Raw genomic sequence first — 9876 nt, forward strand, 5'->3', positions numbered from 1 at the left:
CTCCCAGAACCAACCCATTGCTGCGGCCCTGCCCAGTCATGTGAAATCAATAGATTAGGGCTTAATTAATTCATTTCAATTGGCTAATTTACTTATATGAACTTTAACGTAGCAAAAGCTTTGAAATTGTTGCATCTATATTTTTGTTCTGTGTACATGACCAAAAGTATGTGGACACCTGCTTGTCGAACATCTCATTACAAAAGAATGGGCATTAATATGGAGTTGGTCCCCCCTTTGCTGCTATGACAGCCTCCACTCTTCTGGGAAGGCTTTCCACTAGATGTTGGAACATTGCTGCGGGGACTTGCTTCCATTCAGCCACAAGAGCATTCGTGAGGTCGGGCACTGATGTTGGTCGGTTGGGCCTGGCTCGCAGTCGGCGTTCCAATTCATCCCAAAGGTGTTCGATGGGGTTGAGGTCAGGGCTCTGTGCAGGCCAGTCAAGTTCTTCCACACCGATCTCGACAAACCATTCCTGTATGGACCTCGCTTTGTGCACTGGGGCATTGTCATGCTGAAACAGGAAAGGGCCTTCCCCAAACTGTTGCCACAAAGTTGGAAGCACAGAATCATCTAGAATGTCATTGTATGCTGTAGCGTTTAGAGTTCCCTTCACTGGAACTAAGGGGCCTAGCCCGAACCATGAAAACAGCCCCAGACCATTATTCCTTCTCCACCAAACTTTACAGTTGGCACTATGCATTCGGGCAGGTAGCGTTCTCCTGGCATCCGCCAAACCCAGATTCGTCCGTCGGACTGCCAGATGGTGAAGCGTGATTCATCACTCCAGAGAACACGTTTCCACTGCTCCAGTGTCCAATGGCGGTGAGCTTTACACCACTCCAGCCGACGCTTGGCATTGCGCATGGTGATCTGAGGCGTGTGTGCGGCTGCTCGGCCATGGAAACCCATTTCATGAAGCTCCCGACGAACAGTTATTGTGCTGACGTTGCTTCCAGACGCAGTTTGGAACTCAGTAGTGAGTGTTGCAACCGAGGACAGACGATCTTTACACGCTACGCGCTTCAGCACTTGGCGGTCCCCTTCTGTGAGCTTGTGTGGCCTACCACTTCGTGGCTGAGCCGTTGTTGCTCCTAGACATTTCCACTTCACAATAACAGCACTTACAGTTGACCGGGGCAGCTCCAGCAGGGCAGAAATTTGATGAACTGACTTGTTGGAAAGGTGGCATCCTATGACGGTGCCACGTTGAAAGTCACTGAGCTCTTCAGTACGGACCATTCTACTGACAGTGTTTGTCTATGGAGATTGAATGGTGTGTGCTCGATTTTATACACCTGTCAGCAACGAGTGTGGCCGAAATAGCCGAATCCAATCATTTGAAGGGGTGTCCACATACACTACATGGCCAAAAGTATCAGGACCAGGGAAGAGGAGGTCCATCCCCATTCAAGTCAATTGCTGTGCTCTGAGGGGCTTTCCCTGTTCTACTCATTGTATGTCTATGTTTATTCTAGCTCTTGAGGATCACGACTAGCCTGCTCAGTTGTAGACCCAAGGCACGAAGGTCACCGTGGTTACATGAAGAAAGCAATCACAAAGTGTCATCTCAATTGCATACTCCTCACGTCCTCTCTCCTCTTCTCCTTCTCAAAACCCATTGGAGGAGAAGGTCAGAGAGAAGGAATCTGTGGCTTTCTCATCCAATGGGTTTTGAGAAGGAGACGAGGAGAGAGGATTCGAGGAGTATGCAATTGAGATCTTCCCAAGGTCTCTCTTTGCTGATATTTTCTACCTGTAAAGATGTAATGACCATGATTTTGGTAAAGATGTAATGACCATGATTTTGGTAGCCATGGGGAAGTAAGAAGTGTCTGATGTCAGAGATGATCAGTGGTGTGTTTAATTCCATTTCAATTCAATCAATTCGGAATTAAACTGACATTTTCCTCTTCGACAATTGACTGAATTAAAATGGAATTCAAAACCAAACTCTGGTACTAATGTTATGCCCTGAGGTGTTGAGAGGTTAGAAGTCAGGGAAGCTGTTTGTCGAGTCATCTGGATGAAGCTCTGTGTCACAACCCCAATCCCTCTCCCGCCCCTCACCTTCACGTCTATAGATATAAACATGATATAAACGTTATATAAACTATCTCCGACTCCTACAGGTGCTTATTCCCAGTGTTAAACTGGACTTTAGCCATGTTCAGTCTAGGTGTGGCTCCCTGGACAAAAGACAGTACTCTGCAGGAGGGGGAAATGTGAGTCTCTTATCCCTAATACACTTGACGTCTCTCCTCATCTCTCACACACACACACTCCTCTCTTCGTTTTGGTATGGTACCCCTTTCTCTCACACACATTCTACCTCCTCCTCTTCCTCTTCTTCCTTCTTTTCACTCTCTCTCTCTCTCTCTCTCTCTCTCTCTCTCTCTCTCTCTCTCTCTCTCTCTCTCTCTCTCTCTCTCTCTCTCATTCTCTCTCTCTTTCTCTCTCTCTGATTCTCTCTCTCATTCTCTCTCTCTCTCTGATTCTCTCTCTCTCTCTCTCTCTCTCTCTCTCTCTCTCTCTCTCTCTCTCTCTCTCTCTCTCTCTCTCTCTCTCTCTCTCTCTCTCTCTCTCTCTCTCTCTCTCTCTCTCTCTCTCTCTCTCTCACACACACACACACCACTCGCCAGTCAGAGTTCCAGGGAGACGCAGGACTGGGGACTGCATGGTTCCTATCCCAGTCCCAGACTGTGTATAACGTCTCAAATGACACCCTATTCCCTATTTAGTCCTTTATGGCTGTGCTTTCTGTTTCTTGGAGGGGAAAAAGGTTGAACTTGAACGTTGGCTATCTCTCTCACCTCCCTCTCTCTCAAACCCCACTTATGAAAATTAAAAGATAGATGGATAGATTAGTTATGGAGAGGCCACCCAATTCACAACCTTTTTTTCACTGACACAAACCACAGCTCCATCTTCATGTTCACTAGCATTCTGCATGGTTAGGGAGGGTATAGTTTCTATCAGATACTGTTACAAACCTAAGCATATACAGTTCCTTCAGAAAGTATTCACACCACTTCCATTTTGTTGTGTTATAGCCTGCATTTAAAATTGATTAAATTGAAATGTTGTGTTGCTGGCCTACACACAATACCCCAAAATGTCAAAGTGGAATTATATATTTATATATTTTTTCTCAAATTAAAAATGAGAAGCTGAAATGTCTTGGGTCAATAAGTATTCAACCCCTTTGTTATGGCAAGCCTAAATATGTTCAGGAGTAAACATGTGCTTAACAAGTCACATAATAAGTTGCATGGACTCACTCTGTGTGCAATAATAGGGTTTAACATGATTTTTGAATGACTACCTCATCTCTGTACACCACACATACAATTATCTGTACGGTCCCACAGTTGAGCAGTGAATTTCAAACACAGATTCAACGACAAAACCAGGAAGGTTTTCCAATGTCTCGCAAAGAAAACAGTTACAGAGTTTAATGACTGTGAAAGGAGAAAACTGAGGATGGATCAACAACATTGTAGTCACTCCACAATACTAACCTAATTGACAGAGTGAAAAGAAAGAAGCCTGTACAGAATAAAAATATTCCAAAACATGCATCTTGTTTGCAATAAGGCACTAAAGTAAAACTGCAAAGAATGTGGCAAAGAAATTAACTTTAAGTCCTGAATACAAACCATTATGTTTGGGGAAAGTCCAGCACATCACTGAGTACCACTCTTCATATTTTCAAGCATGGTGGTGGTTGCATCATTTTATGGGTATGCTCGTCATCGGCAAGGACTATGGAGTTTTTTAGGATAAAAAGACACGGAATAGAGCTAAGCACAGGCAAAATCTTAGAGGAAAACCTGGTTCAGTCTGCTTTACACCAGACACTGGAAGACAAATTCACCTTTCAGCAGGACAATAACCTAAAACACAAGGCCAAATATACAGTGCATTCGGAAAGTATTCAGACCCCTTTACTTTTTCTACATTTTGTTACGTTACAGCCTTATACTATTTTTATTTGTAACTTTTTTTATCCTCGTCAATCTACACACAATACCCCATAATGACAAAGCGAGAACAGGTTTTTAGACATTTTTGTACATGTATTACAAATTAAAAACAGAAATACCTTATTTACATAAATATTCAGACCCTTTGCTATGAGACTCGAAATTGAGCTCAGGTGCATCCTGTTTACATTGATCATCCTTGAGATGTTTCTACAACTTGACTGGAGTCCACCTGTGGTAAATTCAACTGATTGGACATGATTTGGAAAGGCACACACCTGTCTATGTAAGGTCCCACAGTTGACAGTGCATGTCAGAGCAAAAACAAAGCCGTAGAGCTCCAAAACAGGATTGTGTTGAGGCACAGATCTGGGGAAGGTTATCAAAACATTTCTGCAGGATTGAAGGTCCATCATTCTTAAATGGAAGAAGTTTGGAACCACCAAGACTCTTCCTAGAGCTTGCCGCCCAGCCAAACTGAGCAATTGGGGGAGAAAGGCCTTGGTGAGGGAGGTGACCAAGAACCCGATGGTCACTCTGACAGAGCTCCAGAGTTCCTCTGTGGAGATGGCAGAACCTTCCAGAAGGACAACCATCTCTTCAGCGCTCCACCAATCAGGCCTTTATGGTAGAGTGGCCAGAGGAAACCACTCCTCAGTAAAAGGCACATAGCCCGCTTGGAGTTTGCCAAAAGGCACCTAAAGGACTCTCAGACAATGAGAAACAAGTTTATCTGGTCTGATGAAACCAAGATTGAACTCTTTGGCCTGAATGCCCAGCGTCACGTCTGGAGGAAACCTGGCACCATCCCTACGGTGAAGCATGGTCGTGGCAGCATCAATTTGTTGGGATGTTTTTCAGAGGCAGGGACTGGGAGACTAGTCAGGATCGAGGGAAAGACGAACGGAGCGAAGTACAGAGAGATCCTTGATGAAAACCTGCTCCAGGTTGCTCTGGACCTCAGACTGGGGCGATGGTACACCTTCCAACAGGACAACGACCCTAAGCACACAGCCAAGACAACGCAGGAGTGGCTTCAGGACAAGTCTCTGAATGTTCTTGAGTAGTCCAGCCAAAGCCCGGACTGGAACCTGGTCGAACATCTCTGGAGAGACCTGAAAATAGCTGTGCAGCGACACTCCCCATCCAACCTGACAGAGCTTGAGAAGATCAGCAGAGAAGAATAGGAGAAACTCCCCAAATATAGGTGTGCCAAGCTTGTAGCATCATACCCAAGAAGACGATGCTTTAATCCCTGCCAAAGGTGCTTCAACAAAGTACTGAGTAAAGGGTCTGAATACTTATATAAATGTGATATTTAACATCTTTTTTTTTTTTCAAACAATTCTAAAAACCTGTTTTTGCTTTGTCATTATGGGGTATTGTGTGTAGATTGATGAGGAAAAATAACTATTTAATCAATTTTAGAATAAGGCTGTAACATAAAAAAATGTGGAAAAAGCCAAGGTGTCTTAAAACTTTCCGAATGCACTGTACTCTGGAGTTGCTTACCAAGACAACATTGAATGTTCCTGAGTGGCCTAGTTACAATTTTGACTTAAATCAGCTTGAAAATCTATGGCAAGACTTGAAAATGGCTGTCTAGCAATGATCAACAAGCAACTTGACAGCGCTTGAATCATTTTTGGAAGAATAATGTGCAAATATTGTACAATCCAGGTGTGCAAAGCTCTTAGAGACTTACCCAGAAAGACTCACATCTGTAATCACTGCCAAAGGTGATTCTAACATGTATTGACTCAGGGGGTTGAATACTTATATAATCAAGATATATTCTTTTTTAGTTTTTTGTTTTTACAAATGTTAAACATTACAGTGTTTTGTGTAGATCGTTGACAAAAAACATGACAATTAAATCAAATTTAATTCCACTTTGTAACACAACAAAATGTGGAAAAAGTCAAAGGGTGTGAATACTTTCTGAAGGCACTGTACACGATTATAAAACATTTACATTGATGGTAGACCACACAGTAGGCATGTTCTATTAAATAATCTTGACGGATAAATCTCTTATTTTTCCTATGTTTCTTGATTTGTCACTGTCAGTTGTCTAATGCATATGCTTCTGTTGTACTTGCTTCCCACTCACTCACTCACTCACTCCATCACTCACTCACTCAATCACTCACTCACTCACTTACTTACTCAGTCTGTAGTTGCTGTGCCTTTTGGTTGTTTGCATAATTTATTCCTTCTGTCTTTCTCTCTTTCTCGCTAATTCTGAATGTGTATTTCTATTGGCTAATATTCTATGGCTAATATTCTGAATGTGCATTTTTATTGGCTAATATTCTATGGCTAATATTCTGAATGTGTGTTTTTATTGGCCAATATTCTATGGCTAATATTCTGAATGTGTGTTTTTATTGGCTAATATTCTGAATGTGCACTTTTATTGTCTTTTCAGATCTTCATAACTGAACCTGAGGGTTCTCGTTAGGCATAATAACAGTAGATGTTGTACTTCATATTAGCAGTAGATATTAGATATTGCTAGGATTGTGGAGAGCAACACACCATGATTCTGAGTTATTGACTCTCAGCCTATTGATCCTCCTTGGTTGGACAATGGGTTAATGGGTAGAAATGACCAGACTGGGCAAACTAAAACAGATCATACCCACAGGTGCAGATTCAGACCAAGAAGATTGACCTGAGTCACGTGACCTCCAAGTGTGGATCGCTGGACAACATCCGCCACCGGCCAGGTAACCTACCCAAACTTCCTGTAGACTGTGTGTACGGAGGTGGCTTGGCAATCTGATTCCGGCGTCTGATTTGATGCCAGCTGCAGATATGTCTCTTTACACTACAAAAATATGTGTAGTCGAGGGCAAGACGTCTCTTCGACAACGGTTTCAAACTAGCTGTGTGTAAAAAGGCTCAAAGTTGATCTCAATCATAATCTACCTGGGTCACCCCACACTGACAATTGAGAGATATGGGAGCTTACAGTGTATCCACAACACACTAGGACCATGGTGGGCTTGTATAGGAATTAGACCTTTACCTTACTGTAGATAAAGGAAACGAGTGAGAGAGCATCATAGGATATGTCCCAAATGCCACCCTATTCCCTGAATAATGCACTACTTTTGACCAGAGACCTATGGGTATGGGCTCTAGTCAAAATGTGTGCACTATAGGGAATAAGGAGCCATTTGGGATGCTTCCATACAGTGAGAGGATCTCATGTGTGCTGTGTGATGCGGAAAAATCCCCCCTGCTTTGAGATAGTGGTGATGACTACTGCGTCAGAGTCCTACACCGCCATCTCGTGGTCATACTGATTATCAGCTTCTGTCCAATAATACATTCACACTGCGACACTCACCCTGCATCCTAGAGGTAATGATACATTTCCAAAGCAACTATTACATTACATTTTAAACGACAGATATATCTGCAGGGTATGGACCCCAGGAAGACTAGCTGTAGTCATGGCAACAGCTAATGGGGCTCTTGATAAGGAATAAGGGTCTTCCTAGTCAGTCTTATAATCGGTTTGACTAATTATTGATAATAAATTATAATGATGTATTGGAACAAATGAGTGGGAGGATATCCAAGAGGATATTGCACTTCACTTACCGGTTAATACATTCCTGTCTTGAAGTCTCTTCTTCTTCTTCTTCTTCTTCTTCTTCTTCTTCTTCTTCTTCTTCTTCTTCTTCTTCTTCTTCTTCTTCTTCTTCTTCTTCTTTTCTCTCTCTCTCATTCACTCACTCACTCACTCACACTACCCCCCTCTCCCTCCACTAGGGGGAGGTAACGTGCGCATAGAGAGTGTGAAGCTGGACTTTAAAGACAAGGCCCAGCCCAAGGTGGGTTCCCTGGATAATGCACACCACACCCCTGGTGGAGGCCACATTATGGTAAGTCCCATCATACTGTAAACTCATCACAACGAAGATTGCTTGCGTCCCAAATGACAGCATATTCCCTTTAAAGGGCCCCATGTGCCCTGGTCAAAATTAGTGCTTGTTAAAGGGAATAAGGTGCCTTTTGGGATGCACACCTGATCAGTCGGACATCCGTCTCAGACAGACTCCTCCAAGGTTAGCACCCCTCGAACCATCCATATGACGTTTGTGTACAGTATGAATCACCCACCTGTGTGTGATTGTGCGTGTGTGTGTGTGTATCCCCCACCTGTGTATGTGTATGTGTACCCCTCGCCTATCTCACCCACCCTAACTCCCTGTAGATCGAAAGCCACAAGCTGTTGTTCCGTGATACGGCCAAGGCCCGGGTGGACCATGGGGCGGAGATCATCGTGACCCAGTCTCCGGAAACGGGCATGTCAGGGACGGTGTCTCCCCACCGCGACAGCCACCTGTCCTCCTCTGGCAGCATCAACTTGCTGGAGTCTCCACAGCTAGCCACTCTAGCTGAAGACGTCACCGCCGCCCTGGCCAAGCAGGGCTTGTGAGCGCCTTGACCCCCCTCAGCCCAGGCACCGGATCTCTTGACCCCCACCCTGCCTCCAGTCTCCCTCCAGTCCACCCCAGCCCCGGACACCTTCCCCCTTCCCCCTGCCTCCAGTCCACCCCAGCCCCGGACACCTTCCCCCTGCCTCCAGTCCACCCCAGCCCCGGACACCTTCCCCCTGCCTCCAGACGACTGATCCCAGACTCCTGACACCCTCAGCTTGCCTCCAGTTCAACCTGACCCCAAGCCTTGGACTCCCTCACTTGTCTTTAGTCCAGCCCAGGCTCCCTCATCATGCCTCCACCCAGCCTCCAATCTCCCTCCAGTCCACCCCCAGCCTTGGGTACCAGACAGCCCACACAAATCTCTGCCTCAACCCCACCCTGCCTCAACCCCACCCTGCCTCAACCCCACTCTGCCCCTGGACACCTTTCTTCTGCCTCCACCCAGCCTCTACCCTTCCCTGCTACCTACCATGCGGTCCATCCCAAACATGCCTCTCGTCTATCCCAGGCCCTGGACACCCTTACCCCACCCTGCCTCCACCCTAGCTCCTGTCAATCCCAGACCCTGGACAACCTGATCCCACCCTGCCTCCTGTCCATTCCAGGCCCTGGACACTCTCTTCCCATCCTGCCTTCAGTCCACCCACCCAGACTCCCTCACCCTGTCCCAGGCCTCTCGTCAACCCCAGCCCAGACACCAAGACCCCCCATCCTACAGCAGCCTCATACTCACCGCCTGATGGAGCTGCCTACCCCACCCTATGTCAACAAAACAAATTAAGAAAAAACAACAACCCTAATGGAACTAGAGACTATTTAGAAGGTACTTTTGGTCAATTGTTTGTTGATATTTCCATTCCAAGTACCTGTACTTTTTTTCTCCATCTTTTATCTGGTGTATTTCTTTAATGCTGCGTATAGATAGATAGATAGATAGATAGATAGATAGATAGATAGATAGATAGATAGATAGATAGATAGATAGATAGATAGATAGATAGATAGATAGATAGATAGATAGATAGATAGATAGATAGATAGATAGATAGATAGATAGATAGATAGATAGATAGATAGATAGTGTCCAAGCACTGACCCAAGATCAGCTTTTTGCACAACATAATCTGGGTATGGCCAGGTACAGGGTGGGCTGGTCTCTGTTCAGTTCTTAGGAGCAGCCTTTTCTTACACTAGGTAGGAAGTTACGTGGCCATGCCGATACAGTACTCTACCCATGCCATGCCGCCAGCACATCTTGTTTTGCTCAGTAAAGTGCATGGACGCCAGACTCAACATTCACCATACTTCAAGCATCCTTGCAGCTAGTCCCACATCCAATATATAATAAATATATAAACAATATATATTGAACATATGTATAAATATACCAGCTCTTTGTCTGCAACATCTCTTCAAAAAAACAATTT

The 9876-nt window shown here is 44.8% G+C and overlaps 1 protein-coding gene across 7 annotated transcripts in view; it reads left to right on the forward strand.

Annotated features, from left to right (window-relative positions):
• Window positions 1-9439, forward strand: part of LOC121555138 (microtubule-associated protein 2-like) — a 127237-nt gene extending 117798 nt beyond the window's left edge. For all 7 annotated transcript variants that reach the window (XM_045212085.1, XM_045212086.1, XM_045212087.1 and 4 more), the window contains 3 exons: window positions 6640-6721; window positions 7776-7888; window positions 8221-9439. In XM_045212085.1, the coding sequence (XP_045068020.1) occupies window positions 6640-6721; window positions 7776-7888; window positions 8221-8445 (420 nt within the window). In that variant the 3' untranslated portion in view covers window positions 8446-9439. The remainder of the gene's footprint in view (window positions 1-6639; window positions 6722-7775; window positions 7889-8220) is intronic.
• Window positions 9440-9876: the final 437 nt, after the last annotated feature.

This window comes from Coregonus clupeaformis, chromosome 40 (genome assembly GCF_020615455.1).
Source record: "Coregonus clupeaformis isolate EN_2021a chromosome 40, ASM2061545v1, whole genome shotgun sequence".
In the NCBI taxonomy this organism is placed as follows: Eukaryota; Metazoa; Chordata; class Actinopteri; order Salmoniformes; family Salmonidae; genus Coregonus; species Coregonus clupeaformis.